We start from the raw sequence: 15817 nt of genomic DNA on the forward strand, positions 1-15817 counted from the left end.
CACAAAAGATAAAATATTTGCTTTGTGTAAACCAAGTTATTACATTAGATCTAAAATTTGTATGTCTAATGCAAAATCCATGATGTTTATATTCAAAATGATCATCATATTGTAAGAATTCCAGCAATGTAAATTAAATTCTGGCCGGGTAATTTGTATGAATTTTATGAGCTAAATAAAAAAAAATATATATATATATATATATACTTCACGCGTATATGAGTAGATGCATAGCGGAAAGTGAAAGTCCGGTTCTGGCAAGGTACCGCGTAAATGAGAAATCGCGGAAAGTGAAACCGTGTAAAGCGGGGTAATACTGTATTTATTTTTTTTTTATCTATGTCGGACTTACGACCTGGATTTGGGTCTAGCTGTATTTGTATATGTATATATATATATATATAATCAACACTGCATGGCAGTGAACAGTGACATTACTTTGTATTTCTGTGTATGAACCTCTGTCCTGTGTGGCAGTGAGAAGTGATACCACCCTCAGTGTCAAGACCTGACTTGAATTACTCAGAATAGGCAAACTGTACTACAAGCTTTGCCAATAAATTTGTTAAACTTAAAAAAAAACTTGTAATATTGTGGTATTATGATTTGTATAGGTCCTTTCTCTAATCAAAATATACTAGCATAAAATGTTATTAATCAGATATATATTTAATAATATGTAATATACAGTGTAAATTGCCATGTAAATTATACAATAAGAAAATGTTCGACGCAATTTACAATAAAACGGGAACTCTGGTCGAATTGTAAAATATTCAATACATTTCCTCCCATTTTAAATATCACGCTTCTACTGTTTGATGTAACTCAGTGGGCGGAGCTTAATAAGTGATGTCATCGCTAGCCAATCAGCGACGTTTGATGGAATCCAGCGGTCGCAAGAAAGATATTTATATTTATTTTATATATTTAATCAGTGGCTCCAATTAAAATAAAACAAAAAATCTCCATTCTATACATTTATTGCACAACTTTTAATACCATCATAAGACTTCAAAAATACATAAATATAAATTTCATTTTTATTTTCATTAGCGTAGATTCTATGGGAGTAAGGCTACCTGGTATCTACCTACCTGGTATGCGCCGTCCCTCTGGGGCCCATTGCTATTCCGAGAAAAACACTGATGACGTTGCAAGAAAGTTTGGAAACAAAATGCGTGTGGAAAGAGTGTCTTTGGCGGGAGGATCTCTCACAGAGGAATCCTCTGGTGGGGTTCTGCCAATAAACAGAGAGACATTAAAACAATTGAAGGAAAAACATCCCCCTGCAAGTGAAGACAAAGGCATCAGGCTCCAGGGAGACTATATCCCACCAAATGGTGTCCTGTTCAAGAAAATAACAGGAGGGATGGTGTGGAAAAAGGCACTGAAAATTCAGGGAGGGGCCAGCCCTTCAGGTCTGCATGCAAACGGTTGGAGAGTCATCCTCAGCACTAACAAGTTCGGCCCCGTAGCAAGTGATCTCTGCACCGCCATTGCCACCCTTGCAAGAAAGCGAGGAACCTCGTGCTGCCAACACCTCCATGCTCTGACAGCCTGCCGCCTCATTCACCTGGATAAGAATCCAGGATGTAGGCCTATAGGGGTGGGGTAAGTGCTGAGGCGGATCCTTGGAAAATGCATAATGGAGGTGGTAAAGGATGATGTCAGGGCAGCAGCAGGGAACCTGCAAGTTTGTGCAGCCCACCAGGCTGGAGGGGAAGCAGCCATTCACGCCATGAGAACTATATTTGAACAGCGTGATCGTGAGGCCGTTCTCCTGGTTGACGCTTCCAACGCATTCAACATACTTAATCGCAAGGCAGCATTGCACAAAATCAAGATCAAGTGTCCAAGCTTTGCATATGTTGAAAACACTCATAGGAATCCATCAGACCTCTATATAGTAAACACCAAGGCTCTAAGAGGTGATACCGTCATCCAGTCAACTGAGAGAACAACACAGGGGGACCCTGTTGCAATGGCAATGTACGCACTAGGCCTGTCTATGCTCCAACACACAATAAAATTTGAAACAACCGAGGTCAAGCAAGTGGCATATGCTGATGACCTTATAGGAGCAGAAAAAGTGGAGGACATCAAAAAGTGGTGGGACTTGGTAACATCACTAGGTCCACAAGTAGGATACCACCCAAACCCCAGCAAGTCCTTCCTCATTGTGAAGCCAGAACATTATGAACGGGCAATGGAGGTGTTCGGTGGAAGTAAGGTCAAAATAACAAAGGATGGCCAAAGACACCTAGGCACAGTAATCAGCACGACGGACTTCAAGACCGAGTACGTAGCAGGAAAGGTGAATGAGTGGGTTAGGGTAATCCAAGCCCTGTCTGAGATTGCTAACACAGAGCCACACACGGCTTTTGCGGCATTCACCCACGGAGTCAAGCATCGCTGGAACTACCTGATGGGCACTATCCCTGATATCGGACCCCTCCTCCACCCTCTGGAAGAAGCTATCAGCGTCAATTTCATTCCCAAATTAGTGAAACACCCTCACTTAACCCCAACAGAAAGATCACTCCTTGCACTACCACCGAAACTGGGAGAAATGGGATAGACCAATCCAGAGGAGATTGCTGCCACCGAACATCAAAACTCAGTTAAGCTCAAGGCAGCCCTCACTGACCACATAATAGCTCAGAAAGCAACAGGTGAGTTGGATACCAGAGAAGTAAACAAGATTCGAAGGTCCATTACGACAGAACGACAGCACGGCTAAAGTGATAAGTTACAGCAACTGATGCTGCAAGTACCAGAGAATTTAAAAAAAATGTAGCTGTAGCGCAGGAGGTGAGCGCCTCAAACTGGTTAACTACGTTACCGATAAGGGCAAATGGTTTCAGTCTCAATAAACAAGAATTTACAGATGCCATTGCTCTTAGGTACGGTAGGCCAGTAGAAGGTTTGCCCGTCCTATGTGTGTGTGTCTCTTCCCATGATGTCAATCACGCCATGGTGTGCAAGAAAGGGGGCTTCATATGCATGAGGCATGACGAAGTATGGGATCTCACAGCCAAAATTTTGAAGGAAATCTGTCGTGATGTCAGGGTAGACCCGATCATCCTCCCATTGGACGGTAAGAATATCCAACGTAGGACTTCAAACACATCCAACGAAGCCTGTGTTGATGTCAGTGCTCGAGGATTCTGGATGCGGGGACAGCGAGCCTTCTTCGCCATCAGGATTTTTTATCCCATGGCTGCATGTCACTAACTTAGCTCTCGATGCTGCACACATGAGGAACGAGAACGACAAGATAAGGGCATATGGGGAGAGAATTCAGAACATTGATCAAGGCAGCTTCACTCCTCTGGTGTTCACAACCTCTGGTGGGATGGAACCAAGTGCAAGATGCTTCTACGCCAGACTCGCGGAGGTCCTATTCGAACAGAAGCAGCAGCCCAGAAATTATGTTACAGCCTGGATGAGATGTCGACTGTCCTTCTCTCTCCTTAGGTCTGCTTTACTCTGCCTCAGGGGAACGAGAGCATCGGCCACAAAGCCGACAACAGTTGCAGAGAGTGACTATGAGGCAACAGTCACCAAATGCCGCATAGATCTGCGGCTCAACTAACTCAACACATCTAGAATAGCTACTTATGTATTAGGATATTTAATTTTAAGGTAATAAAATGGCGGCGAAGGTGTGGCTATTGGGGGAGGATGGAGGCCACGTATTAAAAAACAAAAAGTATTAATAGTGGTAATGGTAGTAGTAGGTGTGCATGTGTGTGTCTACACACGCACATATATATACAGTACAGGTAACAGAAATAATTGTCCTCAGGGCAAACATACATTTCTTTGCACAAGAGTAAATGATATTGATGGTTTTGGCAATTAGCGGCCATTTTGAGACACAAACCCCCATTAATTTTAAGGGCATGCTGTACATCAATGTTTCTTGACAAAATCTCCCTTTCTAATTATCACTATTAAAGGTTTACATTACTGTACAGTACTACCACAACATAAATATCGCAAAATTTACAAATCCAAAATGTACCTACCTGGCCATAGTTGAGCTGAAGACCAAGAGCAACAATCAAATATTCATAACTAATTTCCTGGCCATCATCTGTTGTTACCTTACTGCTCTTTGGGTTAAAGCTCACAACACTCTGCTTGATCCAATCAGCCTTCTTGGGAAGTACCTACAACAACAAGGAAAAATATTTGGTCAAATTCAAAAGGTCAAGAAGGTAAGCACTGTAATCTCATTGAATTAAAAAACATTTAATAACTTTAAAGTGATTACACAATGTCCAAGCTGACTAGTTTAAGATGGGTCTTAAGCATCCAAGACATTTATACCTGTAATGCAGAGAAGCCAGTAATACATGATGAACTTCTTGGAAAGACTAGAGTGACATAGAAAACTTAAATATACTGTATATGTCATGCTTGCTTATGCCAGTTTTGCAAAAATTAGATTTACACAATCACAGTTCCCTTTTCACAACCCGAATTTCATGTGCTGGGCAAAGTCCACAAGTATGCAAAATACAAAATGCGCTTTTCAACTTTCCAGTGTATAATGCATCCTGGTAAAACATCTCGTATACCAGAACAGATTTGGTGAGTGTTGTATGAAAACATTTGTTCTGTTCTATTTGTTGACTTGATTCAGCCTTTTTGTTGCTGATAAAACCTCCTCCAAAGTGTAAGCTTCTCCACTCTATATGACATTCCATAACCCTATGATGACCCTACACCAGCCTCTCCTCCAACAATCAATCCACTGTACTTCCCTACACTTGCTGTGTAGCCAGGCTGGCAAATGTTCTTTAACATTACGAAATGCAAGACCTTACATGTAGGATACAACAACCCAAATCACAACTATTCTGTTAATAACACTTTCCTGGATACTGATGATAAGGAGAAAGATTTTGGCATTGTGACAGATCATTCACTGAAGGCAGCAATGAAAAAAGCAAATCAAGATTTGGGAATTATAAAGTGTACATGTACAGTATTACCCCGCTTAACGCGGTTTCGCTTAGCGCGTTTTACCGTATACGCGGTGCCTCGCCAGAGCCGAACTTTCACTTAACGCAGGTTTTTTCCACGTATACGCGGTGAGTGTCCGGCTCGAGAGCTATTTTTAGATTCGCCCCACCCCCCACCCGCCACCCTGCCTGACTGCCTGTTTTAGCTCATAAAATTCATACAAATTACCCGGCCAGAATATAATTTCCATTGCTGGAATTCTTACAATTAGGTGATCATTTTGAATATAAACATCATATATTTTGCATTAGACATACAAATTTTAGATATAATGTTTACTCTGAGTAAATATGTTATCTTTTGTGCAAAATATATGACATTTATATTCAAAATATTCCTGGTCTTACAAGGAATCCAGCAATGTCAATTATATTATCCTAACTTTAGTTTGAGGTATTATTTATTAAAATCTAGTGGTTTTCCCCCAAAAATTTCTCAGAGGGAAGAGCCAGTGAGTGTAGTGTGAGAAGAGGGGGAGGGAGTCGAGTCCATTATTTGAATGGACATTAACTTGAAGACTGTATTTCTCTATTTCTCTTAAGTATTAATTGTGTGCATGTACCATCATAAAATTAAGATGTTATTTTTACTAGAACATAGGTATTGTGTCGGAAAAAGTGGAGTTTGGGGATCGGGCCAGTTTCTATTGGAATTAATCCCATATGTTCTGTTGTTCACTTAGCGCGGTTTTCAGTTAACACGGTACCCTGTGGGTTTTATTGACCGCGTTAAGCGGGGTACTACTGTATCTTTAAATATAAAGATAGGAAACTCCTCCTTGAACTATATATTCATATGCAGTACATTCCAGTCTGGATTACTGTATACAGGTATGGAAACCCTACAGTACCTCCAGAAAGATCTAACATCCCTAGAACAGATGCAACATAGAGCGACTAAGATGGTTCCAGAACTGTCATCTCGATTATTCAAGTAGACAGAGGGTCTTAGGACTAACAACCTATCAGACAAAGCACAATACGGCAGATGTCATTGAAATACTCAAAATCCTGAAAGGGATGGGAAATGTGATCCCGGGACATTTCCTTGTGAAGTCATGCACTACCAACACGAGAAGACATCATAACTACAGTAAAAGCTCAACAATTTATCATGCAAAAAGCCTGATAGACCCATGGAATGGTCTACCAGCCAAAGCTGTGGAATCAAGAAGAGTACAGTAATACCCCGCTTAACACGGTTTCGCTTAGCGCGATTTCACGTATACGCGGTGCCTCCCCAAAGCCGAACTTTCACTTAACGCCCACGTATACGCGCAGAGTGTCCGGCTCCAGACGCTATTTTTAGATTCGCCCCACCCCCCACCTGCCACCCTGCCTGACTGCCTGCCTGCCTGTTTTAGCTCATAAAATTCATACAAATTACCCGGCCAGAATATAATTTACATTGCTGGAATTCTTACAATATGATGATCATTTTGAATATAAACATCATAGATTTTGCATTAGACATACAAATTTTAGATATAATGTTTACTCTGAGTAAATATGTTATCTTTTGTGCAAAATATGACATTTATATTCAAAATATTCCTGGTCTTACAAGGAATCCAGCAATGTCAATTATATTATCCTAACTTTAATCTGAGGTACTATTTAATACTAAATGTTAAAATTTAGTTTTTTCACCCAACATCTCTTGAAGGGAGGATTGGTGGGGGGTGGGGGGGGAGGGTTGGGACTGACCGACCACCTGGGTGGTTGGAAGAAGGGGGGAGGCAAGGTGGGGTACTTTGATTGACAGATAGAGTTGTGAAGAATATTATTTTTTTTTTTTATTAACTGAAGATATTTGTTTTAGCTCATAAAATTCATACAAATTACCCGGCCAGAATATAATATACATTGCTGGAATTCTTACAATTTGGTGATCATTTTGAATATAAACATCATAGATTTTGCATTAGACATACAAATTTTAGATATAATGTTTACTCTGAGTAAATATGTTATCTTTTGTGCAAAATATATGACATTTATATTCAAAATATTCCTGGTCTTACAAGGAATCCAGCAATGTCAATTATATTATCCTAACTTTAGTTTGAGGTATTATTTATTAAAATCTAGTGGTTTTCCCTCAAAAATTTCTCAGAGACGGAAGAGCCAGCAGTTTAGTGTGAGAAGAGGGGGAGGGAGTTGAGTCCATTATTTGAATGGACATTAACTTGGTGACTGTATTTCTCTATTTCTCTTAAGTATTAATTGTGTGCATGTACCATCATAAAATTAAGATGTTATTTTTACTAGAACATAGGTATTGTGTCGGAAAAAGTGGAGTTTGGGGATCGGGCCAGTTTCTATTGGAATTAATCCCATATGTTCTGTTGTTCACTTAGCGCGGTTTTCACTTAACACGGTACCCTGTGTGTTTTATTGACCGCGTTAAGCGTGGTACTACTGTATCTTATTTGTATCACTTATGTTACTTGTATATTATTTATAATTTGAAACCCATTCCCCAAATATGTAACAGTATATTTTCAGCCTTCTGGCTGCCAAGCTCTTTCAATAAACCGTTAATTATTATTATTATTATTATTATTATTATTATTATTATTATTATCATTAAGTTAGCCTGAGCTAAGAACTTCAACATAGACTACTGAAAACACGTTGTAAGGTAATTTAGCCTATTGTAAGTTGGTGAGCTTCATTTGCTGAAGGAACTGCACAACTTTTCATTACTAATTGGTACAAATTTTATGTTTCCATTGTTTACTGGCAGTAAATGGTAAATATTTTTCATGTCTGAAGCTAAAGGTTGCATCCCCCCCTCCCCCCACACTAGTGGTAATGTTACATTTGACCAAAAAGATGCTGGTGTTTTATCCGGGCAGTGGGTGGACCAGCATTTTAGCTTAAGGTCCGCGTAAGTAATATTCCTACAAATCTTAAAAAAAAAAAAAAAAAAAAGTTCGTTCAGATTTTGTCCGAATTATCCGGAATAAAGGGGTCCGAATTAACGAGGGTCGACTTATTTACTCAGAGTAAACAAAATACTTACATTAGATCTAAAATTTGTATGTCTAATGCAAAATCTATGATGTTTATATTCAAAATGATCATCAAATTGTAAGAATTCCAGCAATGTAAATTATATTCTGGCCGGGTAATTTGTATGAATTTTATGAGCTAAAACAAAAATCTTCAGTTAATAAAAAAAAAAATATTCTTCACAACACTATCTGTCAAAGTACCCCACCTTGCCTCCCCCCACCCTCTTCCAACCGCGCCAGATGGTCGGTCGGTCGGTCCCTCCCTCCCTCCCCCCCACCCCCCACCAACCAGAGCAGCTGTTTTGAGAATGCCAGGAGACTGGAGCACCAGGTACCTCAGACAGGGCACAGAGTAGAGCACTCTCCTCGGGGGAGGAGACCTCCACTAGGAGGCTACCATATTGCTGAGTGAATATTTTTGGTTCTTTCCCTGTTCATAGAAAAATGTCCAGGTCAATTACAGGCTTGCCTTCCATGGTACAGAGCACTAGATATTTTGCCAATTCTATCTGCATAAACACACCTGGTAGTATCTCACGGGTAGAAGCATCATGGGGGGGTGCCAGGCCTTCTGCTGGTCTTATACTTGAGTATCTGTCGTGACTCAGAGCCACTTTTCCCAATGTGATAGGGCCAAAATGTAGCAATTGATGATCCTGAGGGGGGTCCAGGGACGTCAGGGAAAGTATCTGGCTGGTAATTTAAGTTTTTTCTTTCCATAAAGAAACCAAATTACTACCCCCCCCCCCCCCCCAGGAGCCCCCAACAAAGAGAGGTCGATGCCAGAGATAAGACCCTGGTGACCAAGATGGCAGCTCCTGGACCATAGGAGTGCCCCTGATGTCCACTTGACCCTAGCCACACTGTGACCAGCCGATTGACTTGATCGTGCTCAAACAAGCCACCCATTTAGCTGAAATTGGGAACCAAAGAGGTGTGTTGCTAGCCTCAGGATGTAGCGTGCAGCATCACTCAACCTCCAGGACTCCCTTTATCATGGGACATCACATGGCAAAAATGTGGGAGAGTATTCCAACTCCGGTGATCTGGGTTGGGGACGATGCTGCCAGTCTGCTCTCAATACCAGCAGCAAAAGAGAAACAATTTTGTCTGGACCCTCCCCAGCGACCTACCCAGTTTGGGACGCCTTCCCCTCCCTCCGACGAAGGAAGGGGGGGCCAAACCCTCCTCCTGTACCGCTCACTAGATCATCGGGATTCACAACCCCCCAATGACATCAAGGTGGCTCATGAGGGGAGGGGGGTGTAAAATGAGACCCCACGGTATATACTGTAGTGTAGGGTACCTTTTAATGAAGTAAAACACAAAGGATAACTTAACACTGTACAATATACTGACCTTCTTCATAGGTTTTCCTGAATTTTCTAGTTTCTTCATTCCTCCTCCCACAAGTGTCCACATGGGCTGGTAGTAATGTATCTGTAAACATTAATTATATTTTGAATTAAAATTCAGATTGTGAAATATTTAGAAAAAGAATAAGGTTTCTTTTTTATTTGACTATGGAGTGGAGTTACTGCTACAATGGTAAGCCAAAGTAACTTATAAAAACAAAATTGCATAAATGAAAGCTTGAAACACGAAATCACATTTTATGGCCATTGGCGGTGTTGTAAGTCATCATTGTTTAAACTGACCATGATCCCTTAAGTTTTCAAATAAAATGAAGAATAAGAATCAAGGAATAATGAGGTGGTCTCTGGCCTTACAGCTAACCAGACGACTTTTTCAAACCCAGAAAAATTCCTTATCCCCGGAACCTTTTCCGGTTACTGGAAAAGTTTCCAAGTGTCTAAACTAAACCTCTTGTACAGACAGACACTAGCCCACTTCCCCAGAACGTTTCTGGGTGCTGGGGATATTTTCCTTGATTCTAAACTACTGGAATCAGTAAATACAGTTCTAATTAAGTTAGAAACTTAATTTCTTTACTATGATAATCCAGAACAGTTTGTCTAAAAGTTTGGTTCAATAAATATATTTAAAATTTAAAAATCTCTATGATATGGGCATAAATGAAGCTGTGTATTACAGCAAGGACTTATTTTCCACTCCCATGGAGCTGTGGGGGATTAGTGGGTTTTGTGTAACTGATCTGACCTGATGCAATGTCAGGTGGAGGTAGGGTGGGGGATTAGTGGTCTCATATTACTGAGAAATGTATATTCCCTTTAAGGGTTTGCCCTTAGGATAATTATTTCTTTTACCTGTAATATTGTATATGCATGTGTGTGTAGACAAACACACACAAAGACACACATAATGTACACACACAATACACTTACAAATAAATAATAATTGGAAAATCTTCTCACAAATAATCAGAAACAAATTTATTAAATTTATTATGTGAGCTTATCCTCACGTCCGTGCTCTATTAATAAAGTGCTGTAATAGAGCACGGACTTGAGGGTAGACTGTCACATTATTAATAAATTTGTTTCTAATTATTTGTAAGTGTTTTGTGTATGTGTGTGTCAACACACACACACACACATATTTACAATACATTTAAAGGAAATTACTGTCTCTAAAACGAATGGTTCCCTGTCCCAGCCGAGAAAATGCCGGCAACTTTACAACTACCCACAGACATTATTGGGTACATCCAGGGTGTCATCAGTGAAAAACCGAGAAGTAAAAATCCGCAAACTTGGGGGTCCCCTGTATAAACATTAATACATAGTCAGTAATTCAGTGGTTACTTCTACTGTACATTAAATAACAATAATTAAAACATAATATATATATATTTTTTGTTTACATTAATTTTACTACAGCAACAACCAGGGTCTTATTTTGGTCAGTTTCACATGGATAACTTACATTATGGATGAAAACACTGAAAGCAACAATGGTGTCTCATCTCCTCTTGTGTGACCTTATTATTATTAATTTATATCGCATAAGGTGCATTAATAAATATTATTTAAAGAATATAATTTGCAGTTTTCATTGTACAGTTGTACCCCACTTAACGCGGTCAATAGAACCCAGAGGGTCCAATGTTAAGTGAAATCCGCGTTAAGTGAACACCAGAACATATGGGATTAATTCCAATAGAAACCGGCCCGACCCCCAAACTCCACTTTTTGAAGACACATAACTATGTTGTAGTAAAAATAACATCTTAATTTTATGATGGTACATGCACACAATTAATACTTAAGAGAAATAGAGAAATACAGTCGCCAAGTTAATGTCCATTCAAATAATGGACTCGACTCCCTCCCCCTCTTCTCACACTAAACTGCTGGCTCTTCCCTCTCTGAGAAATTTTTGGGGGAAAACCACTAAATATTAATAAATAATACCTCAAACTAAAGTTAGGATAATACAATTGACATTGCTGGATTCCTTGTAAGACCAGGAATATTTTGAATATAAATGTCATATATTTTGCACAAAAGATAACATAGTTACTCAGAGAAAACATTTTATCTAAAATTTGTATGTCTAATGCAAAATATATGATGTTTATATTCAAAATGATCACCAAATTATAAGAATTCCAGCAATGTAAATTATATTCTGGCCGGGTAATTTGTATGAATTTTATGAGCTAAAACAGGCAGACAGGCAGTCAGGCAGGGTGGCGGGTGGGGCAAATCTAAAAATAGCGTCTGGAGCCGGACACTCACCGCGTATATGTGGAAAAAATCCGTGTTAAGTGAAAGTTCAGCTCTGGCGAGGCACCGCGTATATGAAAAAACTCGTTAAGTGAAACCGCGTTAGGCGGGGTAATACTGTATTTGTTTTTAGGGAAAGAGATTCCGAGTACCCAAACAACTTTTTCAAACCTGGAAAAATTGCTTCGTCCCAGAACCAGTGTTGACAAGTGATAAGCTCCTCAACAGCTGATCTTTTAATTCGCCTGCATACAGTCACACAACAAGCCCCTCACTGGATGCTTGTCTTAATATTGTTTTTCTTTTTTTTGTCACACACCCTCCAACACCACCGATACACCCCCTCCAACACCACCGACACACCCCCTTCAACACCACCGACACACACCCTGCAACACCACCGACACACACCCTCCAACAACACCGACACACACCCACCAACACCATCAACACACACCCTCCAACACCACCGACACACACCAATACCACCGACACATACCCTCAACACCACTGACACACACCCTCCAACACCACCGCACACACCCTCCAACACCACCGACACACCCTCAACACCACCGACACACCCTCCAACACACCCGACACACAACCTCCCAACACCACCTACACACACACCTCCAACACCACCCAGACACACACCAACACCACCCGACACACACCCCGACACCACCGACACACACCCTCCAACACCACCGACACACAACCTCCAACACCACCAACAACACACCTCTCCAACACCACCAACAAACAATCTCCAACACCACCAACACACACCCTCAACACCACCGACACACCAACACCACCAACACACACACTCCAACACCACCCAACACACACTCCAACACCACCGACACACAACCTCCCTAACACCACCAACACACACCTCCAACACCACCAACAACACACCTCCTCCAACACCACCAACAACACCTCCTCCAACACCACCAACATACACCCTCCAACACCACCGACACACACCCTCCAACACCAACCGACACACACCTTCAACACCACCAACACACAACCCTCCAACACCACCAACACACACCTCCAACACCACCAACATACCCTCCAACACCACTGACACACCCACCAACACACCTCCAATGCCACCAACACACCTCCAACACCACCAACACACATCCCAATGCCACCAACACACATTCTCCAAAGCCACCAACACACATCCTCCAATGCCTCCAACACACACCCTCCAACACCACTGACACACCCTCCAACACCACTGACACACCCACCAACACCACCACACACACCCTCCAACACCACCGACACACACCTCCAACACCACCGACACACCCTCCAACACCACCGACACACACCTCCAACGCCACCAACACACATCTTCCAACACCACCAACATACACCTCCAACACCACCAACACACACCCTCCAACACCACCAACACACCCCTCCAACACCACCGACACCACCGGACACACACCCTCCAACACCACCACAACACACACCCTCCAACACCACCAACACACACCTCCAACACCACCAACACACACCCTCCAACGCCACCAACACACATCTTCCAACGCCACCAACACATCCAACACCACCAACATACACCTCCAACACCACCAACACACACCCTCCAACACCACCAACACACACCCTCCAACACCACCGACACCACCGCACACACACCCAACACCACCAACACACACCCTCCAACACCACCAACACACACCCTCCAACGCCACCAACACATCTTCCAACGCCACCAACACATCTTCCAACACCACCAACAACATACACCCTCCAACACCACCAACACACACACCTCCACCACCAACACACACACCCTCCAACACCACCAACAACACACCTCCAACACCACCCACACACACCCACCAACACCACCGACACACCTCCAACACCACCACAACACACACCCTCCAACACCACCAACACACACCTCCAACGCCACCAACACACATCCTCCAACGAACCAACACACATCCTCCAACGCAACCAACACACATTCTCCAACGCCACCAACACACACCCCAATGCCCAACACACACCACCACCAACACACACCCTCCAACACCACCAACACCACCAACACACACACCCTCCAACACAGCCAACACCCTCCAACGCCACCAACACACACCCTCCAACGCCACCACACACACACCCTCCAACGCCACCCAACACACACCTCCAACGCCACCAACACACATTCTCCAACGCCCAACACACACCTCCAACACCACCAATGCACACCCACCAACAACACACCTCCAACACCACCAACACACACCTCCAACACCAACACACACCCACCAAGACACACCTCCAACACCACCCACACACACCAACACCACCAACACACACCCTCCAACGCCACCAACACACCTCCTCCAACGCCACCAACACACATTCTCCAACGCCTCCAACACACGCCCAACACCACCAATGCACACCCACCAACAACACACCTCCTCCAACACCACCAACACATACCCTCCAACACCAACGACAAACACCCACCAAGACACACCCTCCTACACCACCGACACACACCCTACAACCAGGGCTGTGGAGTCGAAGACAAAACCTTCGACTCCGACTCCGACTCCTCAAATTTTTATGCTTCCAATCCGACTCCGACTCCTTGGCCTATTTGTAACAACTATTTCTACCATCCTAATTGTAATTTGTATGTTGTAACCTGCATAGGTAAAAGTAAACACCGTATATACTGCTACAGCTTTATTAATGATCTGACGATATTTAAGAACTACAAAAAGATGATAGGCTTGACTTTCAAAGTTTCAATCAAAGAAAAAATAAATTTATTAAGAATTCAAGATATTAACTAGAAAACAATTTACATGTATATCTAAAAGTTCGATCTCAGCATATGAATTTTGTTTAAGCTCATAATCTGATGTGGATCTAAATGATGATCCTACAATTCCTTTTAAAGTAAAGTTATATATTTGTACATTAAAGAAATGAATACCTTATTAAGAAAATGGATAAACCTTACATGATTAAGTTATTAAATTAAATTTGCCTTAATCTCACCAAAACAGGTTGTAGCTAATTGTTTTGTAGCTGAGAGCCTCTGTGCAGTTTTCAACGAAACAAAATTTGATATAATTCCAAAATTTCAAATGGTAAAGAAGAGACTATCGTCCAAAATTATAGTGCTATACTGTGCCTGCTACAATAAATTCATAATAATGCTTATAAAATGGAAATAAATTTTTTAATAATTTAAGAATATTAGTGGAATCAGTGGAATCACTGCAATGAATATGCCTGAGTTCATATATTTGTTCTTAGGAACAGAATAGTTGTCGAGTCGAGTCGAGTCTGGACAATTTTACCGAATCTCAGCGAAATTCTAACTCAACTCAACAGCCCTGCCTACAACACCACCAACACACATCTTCCAACACCACCAACACACACCTCCAACACCACCAACACAATCCCTCCAACAACACCAACACACACCTCCAACACCACCAACACACACCTCCAACACCATCAACACACCCTCCAACACCACCAACACACACCTCCAACACCAACCGATACACTCCAACACCACCGAGCCCTCAACATCACCGACACCTCCAACACCACCGACACACATCCTCCAACACACCCTCCAACACCACCGACACATCCTCCAACACACCCTCCAACACCACCGACACACACCACCACCGACACATACCCTCCAACACCACCGCACACACACCCTCCAACACCACTGACACACCCTCCAACACCACCAACACACACCAACACCACCGACACACACCCTCCAACACCACCGACACCCCAATACCACCAACACCACCGACAAACACCCTCCAACACCACCAACACACACCTCCAACACCACCAACACACCTCCAACACCACCGACACACATCCTCCAACACCACCAACACACACCCTCCAACACCACCGACACACACCCTACAACACCACCACACACATCTTCCAACACCACCAACAACACACCCTCCAACACCACCAACACACACCCTCCAACACCACCAACACACACCCTCCAACACCACCAACACACACCCTC

The 15817-nt window shown here is 42.4% G+C and overlaps 1 protein-coding gene across 1 annotated transcript in view; it reads right to left on the reverse strand.

Annotated features, from left to right (window-relative positions):
- Positions 1 to 15817, reverse strand: part of LOC121857525 (sulfide:quinone oxidoreductase, mitochondrial-like) — a 227048-nt gene that overhangs the window by 147196 nt on the left and 64035 nt on the right. The window contains exons 4-5 of the mRNA XM_042353643.1: positions 9416 to 9496; positions 4035 to 4178 (exon numbers count right to left, since the gene is read on the reverse strand). Coding sequence (XP_042209577.1) covers positions 4035 to 4178; positions 9416 to 9496 — 225 coding nt within the window. The remainder of the gene's footprint in view (positions 1 to 4034; positions 4179 to 9415; positions 9497 to 15817) is intronic.

The sequence above is a fragment of the Homarus americanus genome, unplaced genomic scaffold (genome assembly GCF_018991925.1).
Source record: "Homarus americanus isolate GMGI-L3 unplaced genomic scaffold, GMGI_Hamer_2.0 scaffold51859, whole genome shotgun sequence".
Taxonomy (NCBI): Eukaryota; Metazoa; Arthropoda; class Malacostraca; order Decapoda; family Nephropidae; genus Homarus; species Homarus americanus.